General features: G+C 46.2%; 1 protein-coding gene across 1 annotated transcript in view; it reads left to right on the top strand.

The window, feature by feature from the left end:
• Positions 1–13,130, top strand: part of LOC114645658 (uncharacterized) — a 154,232-nt gene that overhangs the window by 113,230 nt on the left and 27,872 nt on the right. Inside the window, exons 49-55 of the mRNA XM_051922626.1 lie at positions 3,480–3,602; positions 5,083–5,223; positions 5,373–5,480; positions 5,741–5,875; positions 6,876–6,995; positions 7,090–7,230; positions 8,111–8,218. Coding sequence (XP_051778586.1) covers positions 3,480–3,602; positions 5,083–5,223; positions 5,373–5,480; positions 5,741–5,875; positions 6,876–6,995; positions 7,090–7,230; positions 8,111–8,218 — 876 coding nt within the window. The remainder of the gene's footprint in view (positions 1–3,479; positions 3,603–5,082; positions 5,224–5,372; positions 5,481–5,740; positions 5,876–6,875; positions 6,996–7,089; positions 7,231–8,110; positions 8,219–13,130) is intronic.

The raw sequence follows: 13,130 nt of genomic DNA, 5'->3' as shown, positions 1-13,130 counted from the left end.
CTGGAATATTAATGAATACAGTATGTTAAGGCAACTAGTTGTTCTAGTTGAAGATTAGTGTGAAAATAAAAATGCATTGTAAATAAAAAAATAATAAAAATGCATGGCAAATTCATACACAACCTTTAAATGTAAAAGTAAAAGGAGTAACACGTTAAAAATAACTTGACGTAATGCTAGAAGTATCAAAAATAAAGTAAGTGAGTAGGAGTTGTATGTAACAGAGAATAATTATGATATTATAGCAGAGAAAAGCCAAGCAAAATGACACCTTTTATTGGCTAACTAAAAAGATTACAATATGCAAGCTTTCGAGGCAACTCAGGCCCCTTCTTCAGGCGAGATGTAATCTTGCATATTGTAAGCTTGCATATTGTAATCTTTTTAGTTAGCCAATAAAAGGTGTCATTTTGCTTGGCTTTTCTCTACATTCATAATGGCTAACACAGTACAACACCCTAGTACTACAGATATTATAGCAATAACGGAAACCTGGCTAAATAACAAAGATGGGGGTGAGTGTAAGAGAGAGGAATACACATTTATTAGGAAGAATTAACAGAACAGAAAAGGAGGTGGATAAATATGCCAAACAGGATTTAAATGCAAGTCCTCTTCAGTTAGATGATGAGCCCCATCTTAGTGAGGACATCTGGACTTATCCAGAAAGCATTAGGGAAATAGGCCTTATTTTAAGTGTATTATAGACTACCTAATGCAGACAGTAATGCACATCTTTTTAGGAATATTAAAAAGGCAAGTTTACAGGGGGATATTATAGTCATGGGAGACTTTAACTACCCAAATATTAACTGGAATAACCTTACAAATGGTGGAACACAGAGAAGGAGTTTTCAGAAGTAATCAGTGACTGCTTTTAACACAATATGTTGAAGCAACAACATGGGGTGAAGCCTGTTTGGATTTAGTATTTTGTAATAATCAGGATAGAATTGAGGGTGTTGAGGTTATTGGACCACTAGGGTCATGTGACCAGAATATAACACAGTTCTCAGTGTTTTGTAAGAGTGTGGATGCAAAGACTAAAACTGCTAATTTTAACTTTGGTAGGGTAAATTTTGAAAAAATGCAGCAAAGTCTAAGGAGGATAGACTGGGATAAGCTTTTAAGTGTGGAGACAGTCAAGGATCAGTGGAACAGGTTTAAAAATGTTTAACATGGTGGTTTGAGTCGCACCATTTAACAAAGTCCTTGATTAGGTTCCTATAGTCCTCCTCCTGCCCACTCCTGGTGCAGCCCACGATAGCAGTGTCGTCAGCGAACTTTATAGCAGTAAAACAGCAGTCAAGAACAAGGTGAAATACATCAGGAACAGTAAAGGGGAATTAAAAAATACAGACAGTGACATAGCGGATGCAATAAATGTACATTTTTCTCATTTCTCACAAATGAGAAAGTGGATAACCGCCCAGCAGTAACAGGGACTACTAAGGAGGTATTGAGGCATTTAGAAATTATAGAGGGAGAAGTGCTGCTCAGATTAAATAAGTTGAAATCAAACAAATCACCAGGACCAGGTAATATTTACCGTCAAGAACTGAGCCTTTACAGTTCAAGCAAAAGAAGATCAAGAGCAGACATGATTTAAGTGTTTACATTTATGAAGGGAATAAGACCAGTGGATTGAGACTGTTACAGTATGTTAACACAGGAACACAGTTGGAAACTTGTGAAAGGAAAATTTTGCACAAACATTAGGAAGTTTTTCTTTACACGGAGAACCACAAACACTTGGAATAAGCTACCAAGTAGCATTGGTAGAAAGTAAGACTTTAGGGACTTTCAAAACAAGACTTGATGTTTTTTTAGAAGAATTAAGTGCACGCAGAGGAAACCCATCAGGAAAACATACAAAGTCCCCTCCCACATATTTAATTATTAACAGTATGCATCATTTAAATGAAGTTAACAATTTATCTGTAAAATATAGTATACATGTTTTATTTCATTGCATCATAAAAATGATAAGAAGTATACACCCTATTATTCTAACAGTAGCCTACACAGTGCCAAGAGGATAGCTCTTGGAAATCTAAATTGACTTAGAAGCCAGTCATCCTCTTTAAACATGTGCTCTCTTCTATTGTCATTGTGTGGTACAATGAGATTCGATATGTAACTCCTCCATAAACTAATTTTCCTATAAAATGATGATAATAATAATAAAACTATACAATATGAAAGTACAAGTACAGGCAGGTCCTTCAGTATTATGGCCCCTCAACTCTGGAACTCTCCTCCTCAGTCTCTCTCAGATTGCTCCTCTTTCTCCACCTTTAAATCTCAACTCAAAACTTTCCTCTTCTACAAACTTTTGTTCTCTGTGTGATTTTTTTTTTTTTTTTTTACTGTGCATGTAAAGCGACCTTGGGTTTGTGAAAGGCGCTCTATAAATACAACTTATTGTTATTATTATTTACATAAAGTGCATATAGCACAAATGGTTCATAAAATGGCTCAGGTTGTACAATATTCCAGTTGTTAAGCAAGTTTTCAGTGAGGTAATTGTAATTCTAAGTACAAACAGTTCAACCGGGACCACTTGATTGGCTGATTGAGTTCGCTTGTAGCTCTTGGTGTAAAACTGTTTCTGAGCCTCAAGGTCTGTGCAGGAAAAGATCTGAAGTGTTTGCTGGATGGGAGAAGTTCAGATAGACTGAGCACATGGCTGACTGGAATCCGTGCAGATGCTAGTGGCTTTCCTGAAACAGCATGTTCTGTAAATGTCCTCCAGGGCGGAAGCTGCATCCTTATAATCCTCTGCGCTCTCAACACAAGCTGCCGTAGAGATTTTCCGATCCTCTGCTACTGAGCTGTGATACCACACAGAGATACAATTGGTTAAAATACTCTGAGTGGAGCACTGAGAATAACAATGCTAAAGCAGCTATTGTATTTGGAATTTGGAATAATTGGCCATTCCATGTACCATTATATTGTTACAGAGTGATTACAATCATGTGATTAAAATTTGTAAACAGTTAATTTCGGTGTATTTTATAAAGTCTGAGTCATGGATATGCAAATCTAAAAAAGAAAGGGAAATGACACAGAAACAGTAGCACTTCTTTGACGATGGGTTCCACCCTTTATAAAAACAAGCTGAAACGTGCATACGCATGGTCTGAGGCTACCACAAAAATGTGTGTGTCTTTACACCAAGATTACTTTTTATATGTATATCAAAGTGAGCGTGGAAATGAGCGTACACAACATTTTTGTGCATACGCACTGTTTATACATGAGGCCCCTTGTGAACATAGCAAGAATATACAAACTCCACAAAGAATGTGCCCTCTAGTCTGTAGAGCTATGAAACAGCAGGGCTAACTATTGTGCCACCCTGTTAACATTGTCACTTGAAATGCTGAAAAAGAGAGAAAAATCACAACATGTTAAAGTCAGATGGACAGGCTGAGCCCTGGACAGACAGTAACGTGTTTGCATTGCTGTTTCAGATTCAACTCTCATTTGTAACGAGTGCCTTTCTCCCTTCCCGTGGGTGAACTGTGTGAACAGAATTGCATCGTGTGGCTCTCAGGCCACAGCCTGTGCCACGGTGGAGCAGTCGTTTAGCGCAGGTAAGTGAACCGAGGGCCACCAAGGTGACTTGGTGTTTGTCCTGTCACAATTAATTCTTTGGTGTGCAGTTCCTTCTGATCTCCCTTCATATCACCCACTTAACAGAAATGGACGTGATATTAAAATAAAAAAAGTGCTTAATGTTGCTATGCTTTGAAAGAAGAATATCATTTTGAGAAAGCTTAACTTTGTGAGATGAACTGCATCTTAGCGGATGGATGCACTTGAATCAGAAGATAGCAGGGACAGAGCAGTGACACTTGGAAGACATCGTGGATGTCAAACACTTAGCAGATTGGAATTTGCTGAAAATACAGTAAGGAAACCCGCTAAATAGTGAAGCACAAGAACAGACATCTATAGAAGTGGCCATTGATCAGCAAGGACAGACAGCTTGCTTAAAGCTATTGTCCTCTCTAATGATAGAAACTACTGAACGGTTAGGATCAGGGGGATGTTTCACTGTGTTGTAACTAAGCTGCTGGTCTCCCACAGGAACTGAGTGTTTCAAGAGAAGCGGCTCATACCAGACCTTTGGAGTTCAAACAAATGAGGAAACTGCCAATCCTCTCAGTACACGGCATCCTGAGCTTTGCACTTGTGAGGAGGTCCATAATCTGCCTGTAGCTCCAGATCAGGTTCAAGAAGTGACTAAGAACCTGGAGAGTTTCAGCAGCTAGGAGTGAGTAGGCTGAAAACCAGTCAGACAAGGCAGCATTTACTCCTGACTGATCCATAAGAGACAGGAATGAAAAATCTGTAAAGCTTAGCTGCTGGCCAATAATTTGAAAGCACAGAGCAGATGCTGGTAATCCATCCTCAGGTGCCTTAATGGGCATCATAGGGACATCACAGGGACAATAATGAAGGCAGTTATGGAGGAGAAAACAGTCATCAGATGGTGGCGTTTTAGCCTACAGGACACCAGTGTTAGGTAGCAGCAGTGATGGTGATTCATTAATGTGCCAGAGGGCATGTTGTAGTCCTTGACTTCACAAGAGTTTGGCACTGGACTGTCAAAGTACAAAAGTCACAGCGCAATATGCTGAGGGACTCGGAGTGAGTGTAGAGAGGAATGGGTTGTGCTGGTGAGGGATCAGAGCTGAGGCCCAGAACAGGTGGGAGGAGGTCTGGAACAATCAGCTTAATTGTGTGGGCGCCCAGTCACGATTTAAGGGGTAACTGGATCACTGGTGTAGCCGAACTCACATGCTTTAGGATCAGTCTGCCTCAACCAAACTGGGTATTAAGAAAGAGCAGTGGATGGGCATCAAGCTGTAAACCAGTTTGCTGTGCTGAATCATTCCAGTTGGGAAGCAGTCCATACTGTAAGAAGCTATGGCATGTTACAGGTATGAGACATGATGTCGTATTTCAGTCAGTCTGCTCAATGATGTCCTCATGTATCCCTCTTCTTCTGTGATATAGCTAGCTCATTGAGCCATTTAAACCAACTCACGTGTGACCTCTTCTTGTCAGATTTTCTTAGCAACAGCACCACTCAGCAATACTGCACAGTCCCTGCCATCTGCAATACCAGCGTGTCTGTCAGGGACGGAGCAGGAAGCTACACATGGAACGTGCAGTGCTGCGGCTCAAATCTGTGCAACACGGGGAGCGGTAAGTGTCAACGCCAAACAGTAAGGTTCTCATGTCCTCGAGGCGTGTGGTGCTGGGCTCTCATTTCTTTCTGCTCAAACACTTTATTTCTATGCATAAATATTTACGTATAATCCTGTGTGTGTGTTTCTTTATTTGTTTTAATTTAGCTAACGTGTCCCTCGAGCCAAACGGGCTGGTGTGCTGCTCAGGAAATGATGGCACCTGCCAGACGATGGTGACTTGCACGGGCAGCCAGAACTATTGCTTCATGTCAGGTGTGTAAGTGTGAGGCTTTGCTTGCTTGTCTCCTTGTCTACTGACTGAGGACCTGAACCATAAACCAAAGCATGTCTGCCTGCCTGTTTGAGCTGGAAATGTGACCTGAAATTAGAAATCCAAATGCAAGTGCAGAGCAGCGAGTAGACAATTTGAGAAATTCCAAGCTTTATCTGTTCTGCTCTGTTCATTAAATGCTGTGCTGTGTCTGCACTGTTGACACTGTGAACTCATTTGTTTTTTATGTTTTGACTTACAGGTGATGGATCAGTTAGCTACCAGGGATGTGCTTCACTAAACGTGTGTGAGAATCCTGCAAACTTGTCCTCCATCTTGCCAATTTCTGTCCCTTCACAGATTCTCTGCTGCCAAGGAAACTTCTGCAACAAAGCCAGTGAGCATCATTGTGATCGCAGACTGATTTGAAAGAGAGCCGCTTGGTGTCACAATGTCAGTGCGCTTCTATTGTAATGAGAGTTCATGCTCTCCAGTTCTTGTGGTGCTTACTGCTGTCTGTAGTGTCCATTACTCAGTTGTCTCTGTGCTTGAGGCTTCGTTCACACTACCATGGTTTGATAACGCACCTTTTTCAAATTCATTTTGCCCTTCCATCCACAATGAAATGGCATTTTCAGCCCCTCAAAATGAATCATTTCAAATAAGTGCCTCAAAATGTCTAACTGAAAACTGCAGGTCTTGTGTTGAATGTAAAAACAGAGCGTTCAGAAGTGCTGCCGTCTGCTTGTCATGTCGTGATGATGGCCTTTGTGACCTCAATGTGTTGACCGCATCAGTCGACGGCTACTGTGCCTCAGACCACGCAACTGTATTTACTTTGTCAGGACTCTCAGTCTGGAGTTTTATGGCTTCAGCTACCTTATTCTTGTGTGTAAAGTTTAACAGCGTTGAGTATCGTCTGTCTGGTTTGGTGTTTTCTTCAAGCTGCTCTTTGTTTCTCTTCTTCTTTGCGTTTTGATTGACTTTGTGAACAAGCCTCTGTTTTGGCTGACAAATTCCAAAAACAAACACAATCGGAAAGCAGCAGTGGGGATGAGAAACGTTTGAAACAAAAACAGGCATTTGAAATCGATCAGGTTAGTGTGGACTAAGCCTCGGTGTCACTGGCTGTCCCAGTGGTGGTCTAGTGTCCCATGCAGGTCCAGTTCCTCTGTTTCATTCATTGTCCCATGCTGATCTGGCACCACTTGTTGGTGCTGTCTTCCCGACAAATCCCCTTGTGAATGTTCCGGTTGTGTTATCGTCCTGTCCCTGCTAACACTGGAAGGACTCACACGGCTCATAAGAAATACAATCTCCTGGAAACATCAATTGTTATTGTTTCAAACGCAGCAATTCCTGCAGTTAAACACCATTTTGTTGTCTTTCCATTTTAGGCTCTATCTCTATCTGTAGTGAGTGTTACTCTCCGTATTCCTGGGACACTTGTCTGAGCAGCCTTATCACCTGCAGCTCCCCAAACTCCTCCTGCTCAAGTGACGTCAAGTCATTCTCAGGTGGGCATTTCTCACTTGTGTCGTGAGGTTCTTTCTCTATCTGTGTGTCACTGTTCACATGTACTGTACGTCTTTATTTTTTTTTTTTTTGCAGTTGGATACACTTCCACTTCTTTCCAGAGACAATGTGCAGCCCCAGCGAATTGCAACATCAGTGCATCAGTTAACTATGGATTAGGGAGCAACAGCTGGACTTCACAGTGCTGCCAAGCCGACATTTGCAACACTCAGCTAGGTAAAGTGCTCAAAAGGCGTAAGGTGCTGTTCTTTCTTGCAACAATTCATTGATTTCCTGATCCACCTACTGCAATTCCAAGTCACACACGTGTTCAGCCATAGCGGGTCAATTTGTCACTCATCCACCAAACCAGTGGGGACAGGGGCGTGTAGAATAAAATTCTTGCCATCCTGAACTGGCTTTGTGAATTTGACTTTGACACCTGCATGGACTCAGGCTGCTAAAACCTGAATCCAGTCTCTTGGATCTGTGAGGCATCAATGACAATGCTACAATAATCCAGCATCCCCAAGCTCCTGTGATTCAATTCAGGGTCATAGGGGGCTGCAGCCTATCCCAGCAGCGCTGGGCTTAAAGCAGGGAAAAGCCTTGAACGGGGTGCTGGTCCATCTCAGGGTCCATTCACCCACACACGCGTACTGATACTGATGGAGTCACTTAGTCAACCACACCTAAGCTGTCCTGAAAATGGATGGACCACCGGGTGACATATTCTGACAGCCAGAAATAGAACTGAACAGAGTCAGACTGCCATTATTATCAAATTCTCAAGCGAGTCCGATTGGAGATCAGTGGTGCCCAGTTAATGGAAGAGACGATTCGTTAAGTTTCTCCTTCATTCATCATGAGAGCTTTAGTCTTGGTGGGCCTGCTTTACAGGAGTGCAGGGGCCTTTGGATGGCTTCATCTTCTCCCGTCTTTGAAGCTCTCACATTATTAATCATGGCGGTGCCCTCTGTGTGGTGCCTTGAGGTGACTGTCATGAGGTGATCTGGGTGGAGATGCTGAAAGCGTGAGGTGTACAGAGCTGAAGTTCTAGGTGACAGCCGAACAAGTCTGCTGAGGTTGACTTCATCCTTTACTTTTTCATCCCCAGTTTTCATATCCAGTGAGCCGAATGGACAGGTCTGCTGCCAAGGAAGTGACCCATCCTGCTCAAGTGTGGTCACCTGTACAGGTGATCAGGCCTACTGCTTCACATCAGGTATGGTTCAAACGTTGCAAAAGCGTTGCAATTTGTTGTTTTTTTATGTCTTTAATTGTGTTGACTGTTGTTTCTTTGGTTTTTGCTTTGTTTTAAATTTTTAACTAAAACTGTTCTCATTCTGTGTACCATGTGGCATATTGGATGGCATCTTTTCTTTATTAATAGTCAAATTGCTTTGTAGAAGCTCAGTCCCTCCCAAAGAACATGATTGTGATCAAAAGTCTTGATTGGCTTGTTCTCTTACTCGGTGGGACAAAGCTGGGCAGCCTGGGACTCCCCATAGCTGAAACATTTGGTTTGTTGTAGGCTAATGAGTTTGTCCAGGTGTGTATTATTTTAAAATAAAGACATTTATGCATTTTAATGTACATCTCCACTGTCTCCTAATCAAACTTTAAAGACCCCCCACCATCACAATACACTCCAGCTCATAGCAACACAAGGCTGTTCAAACACTTAGGTCATGGAGGAAAATTCAAACTCAGTCAGAGCCCACGTGTGAAAAGAGCCTACATGGGCAGCAGCAGATAATGAAAATAAGAACATAGTATGCTGGCCTACGCTGTACCACCACAAAAACACCATGTGCACCATGAAGCAGAATTATATGGAGGATGTTGACTCCATTGCTAGACAAGAAGTCAATGAGCCTCTTATTGTGGTGGAAGACAAAATCATCGCCATCCTTCTCAGATGTCCCACGAGTGTCTTAACTGAGTTCTCATCTGAGTAAAGTGAGTCATCCTGGAAGGCTACAAGATGATGTGAAGATGATCACTCAGAATCTTGAAATGGGATGACTGAATCCAAACTGGTGGCAGGACCCTTCATGAATTTTAACGCCTGTGATATCCCACATTCTCAGCTGAAGGTCCAGCTCACACCTTGGACTGGTATTTGATGGTTTATTTTAGCTTGGTCTGCTGCTTAGCCATGTACTATGAATTCCATCCATCCATCCATTGTCTCCCGCTTATCCGAGGTCGGGTCGCGGGGGCAGCAGCTTGAGCAGAGATGCCCAGACTTCCCTCTCCCCGGCCACTTCTTCTAGCTCTTCCGGGAGAATCCCAAGGCGTTCCCAGGCCAGTCGAGAGACATAGTCCCTCCAGCGTGTCCTGGGTCTTCCCCGGGGCCTCCTCCCGGTTGGACGTGCCCGGAACACCTCACCAGGGAGGTGTCCAGGAGGCATCCTGATCAGATGCCCGAGCCACCTCATCTGACTCCTCTCGATGCGGAGGAGCAGCGGCTCTACTCTGAGCCCCTCCCGGATGACTGAGCTTCTCACCCTATCTTTAAGGGAAAGCCCAGACACCCTGCGGAGGAAACTCATTTCAGCCGCTTGTATTCGCGATCTCGTTCTTTCGGTCACTACCCATAGCTCATGACCATAGGTGAGGGTAGGAACATAGATCGACTGGTAAATTGAGAGCTTCGCCTTGCGGCTCAGCTCCTTTTTCACCACGACAGACCGATGCAACGCCCGCATTACTGCGGATGCCGCACCGATCCGCCCGTCGATCTCACGCTCCATTCTTCCCTCACTCGTGAACAAGACCCCGAGATACTTGAACTCCTCCACTTGGGGCAGGATCTCGCTACCAACCCTGAGAGGGCACTCCACCCTTTTCTGGTTGAGGACCATGGTCTCGGATTTGGAGGTGCTGATTCTCATCCCAGCCGCTTCACACTCGGCTGCGAACCGATCCAGAGAGAGCTGAAGATCACGGCCTGATGAAGCAAACAGGACAACATCATCTGCAAAAAGCAGTGACCCAATCCTGAGCCCACCAAACCGGACCCCCTCAACACCCTGGCTGCGCCTAGAAATTCTGTCCATAAAAGTTATGAAAAGAATCGGTGACAAAGGGCAGCCCTGGCGGAGTCCAACTCTCACTGGAAACGGGTTCGACTTACTGCCGGCAATGCGGACCAAGCTCTGGCACCGATCGTACAGGGACTGAACAGCCCTTATCAGGGGGGCCGGTACCCCATACTCTCGGAGTACCCCCCACAGGATTCCCCGAGGGACACGGTCGAATGCCTTTTCTAAGTCCACAAAACACATGTAGACTGGTTGGGCAAACTCCCATGCACCCTCCAGGACCCTGCTAAGGGTATAGAGCTGGTCCACTGTTCCGCGACCAGGACGAAAACCACACTGTTCCTCCTGAATCCGAGGCTCGACTATCCGACGGACCCTCCTCTCCAGGACCCCTGAATAGACTTTTCCAGGGAGGCTGAGGAGTGTGATCCCTCTGTAGTTGGAACACACCCTCCGATCCCCCTTCTTAAAGAGGGGGACCACCACCCCGGTCTGCCAATCCAGAGGCACTGTCCCTGATGTCCATGCGATGTTGCAGAGGCGTGTCAACCAAGACAGTCCTACAACATCCAGAGCCTTGAGGAACTCCAGGCGTATCTCATCCACCCCCGGGGCCCTGGCACCAAGGAGTTTTTTGACCACCTCGGTGACCTCAGTCCCAGAGATGGGGGAGCCCACCTCTGAGTCCCCAGGCTCTGCTTCCTCATTGGAAGGCATGTTAATGGGATTGAGGAGGTCTTCGAAGTATTCCCCCCACCGACCCACAACGTCCTGAGTCGAGTTCAGCAGCGCACCATCCCCACCATATACAGTGTTGACACTGCACTGCTTCCCCTTCCTGAGACGCCGGATGGTGGACCAGAATCTCCTCGAAGCCGTCCGAAAGTCATTCTCCATGGCCTCCCCAAACTCTTCCCACGCCCGAGTTTTTGCCTCAGCAACCACCAAAGCCGCATTCCGCTTGGCCTGCCGGTACCTATCAGCTGCCTCCGGGGTCCTACAGGACAAAAGGGTCCTGTAGGACTCCTTCTTCAGCTTGACGGCATCCTTCACCGGCGGTGTCCACCAGCGGGTTCGGGGATTGCCGCCACGACAGGCACCGACCACCTTACGGCCACAGCTCCGGTCAGCTGCCTCAACAATAGAGGCACGGAACATGGCCCATTCGGACTCAATGTCCCCCACCTCCCTCGGGATGTGGTCGAAGTTCTGCCGGAGGTGGGAGTTGAAGCTACTTCTGACAGGGGGCTCTGCCAGACGTTCCCAGCAGACCCTCACAACACGTTTGGGCCTACCACGCCTGACCGGCATCCTCCCCCACCATCGAAGCCAACTCACCACCAGGTGGTGATCAGTTGACAGCTCCGCCCCTCTCTTCACCCGAGTGTCCAAGACATGTGGCCGCAAGTCCAACGACACGACCACAAAGTCGATCATCGAACTGAGGCCTAGGGTGTCCTGGTGCCAAGTGCACATATGAACACCCCTATGCTTGAACATGGTGTTCGTTATGGACAATCCGTGACGAGCACAGAAGTCCAATAACAAAACACCGCTCGGGTTCAGATCAGGGGGGCCATTCCTCCCAATCACGCCCTTCCAGGTCTCACTGTCATTGCCCACGTGAGCATTGAAGTCTCCCAGCAGAACGAGGGAGTCCCCAGAAGGTATGCCCTCTAGCACCCCCTCCAGGGACTCCAAAAAGGGTGGGTACTCCGAACTGCTGTTCGGTGCATACGCACAAACAACAGTTAGGACCCGTCCCCCCACCCGAAGGCGAAGGGAGGCTACCCTCTCGTCCACCGGGGTAAACCCCAATGTACAGGCTCCAAGTTGGGGGGCAATAAGTATACCCACACCTGCTCGGCGCCTCTCACCGGGGGCAACTCCAGAGTGGTAGAGAGTCCAGCCCCTCTCAATGAGATTGGTTCCAGAGTCCAAGCTGTGCGTCGAGGTGAGTCTGACTATATCTAGCCGGAACCTCTCAACTTCGCGCACTAGCTCAGGCTCCTTCCCCTTCAGAGAGGTGACATTCCACGTCCCAAGAGCCAGTTTCTGTAGCCGAGGATCGGACCGCCAAGGTCCCCGCCTTCGGCCACCACCCAACTCACACTGCACCCGACCTCCTTGGCCCCTCCCATAGGTGGTGAGCCCATGGGAAGGGGGACCCACGTTGCCTCTTCGGGCTGTGCCCGGCCGAGCCCCATGGGTGCAGGCCCGGCCACCAGGCGCTCGCCATCGAGCCCCACCTCCAGGCCTGGCTCCAGAGTGGGGCCCCGGTGACCCGCGTCCAGGCAAGGGAAAACGCCGTCCAAAATGGTTTTTCTTCATAGGAGGTTTGTTTAACCGCTCTTTGTCTCATCCCTCACCTAGGACCAGTTTGCCTTGGGTGGCCCTACCAGGGGCATAAAGCCCCGGACAACAGAGCTCCTAGGATCATTAGGACACGCAAACCCCTCCACCACGATAAGGTGACGGTTAAAGGAGGGGTGACGGTTAAAGGAGGGGATGAATTATCATGAAGATTTCTTAAGGATCCTCAATTGTGCGTGTCCAGCTATTGTCCTTATCCGGCTCTGTGTCAACATCGGCATTCTGAACTACTCGTTTCAGTAAACGGCAGGCCACACCGCCAGAGTGTATTCATTTTACGGCAATGAGGCTCACTGCTGGTCCTATTTGGATTCCATTGTTACGTGGTTGTACAAGTGATTAGTGAATTTACAATTAATCGGGAGTTTGAACCCTAGGAAAGCCACCTATTACTACTGCGACAAGCTGGTCAGCATGGGTGCAATGGTCCAGACTAATGGATGTGAATGATACTTGGTTTGTTTTTATATAAGTGGTTCAAATGCTAAAGAAGTAAACTTGTGTGTTTGAAAATGGTTTATAGAGACAGCTGCTACAGTTGATTCAAAATGTGTTCAACCAGCCAAGATAGGCACATCTCGCTCCTCTCTTCAGATGACTACCTTGGCAGCACATATTAAGTTCATATCCTTGATGGTGGCCTACAGAGTAGTCAGGGGGGCAACACCTATACATGTTTGTCTCACTATGTTCTCATGGAGAATGGAGTCTGGT

Source organism: Erpetoichthys calabaricus, chromosome 2 (genome assembly GCF_900747795.2).
Source record: "Erpetoichthys calabaricus chromosome 2, fErpCal1.3, whole genome shotgun sequence".
NCBI classification, from domain to species: domain Eukaryota; kingdom Metazoa; phylum Chordata; class Cladistia; order Polypteriformes; family Polypteridae; genus Erpetoichthys; species Erpetoichthys calabaricus.
Note: the sequence above shows the minus strand (reverse complement) of the source record. Positions and strands in the feature narration are given on the sequence as shown.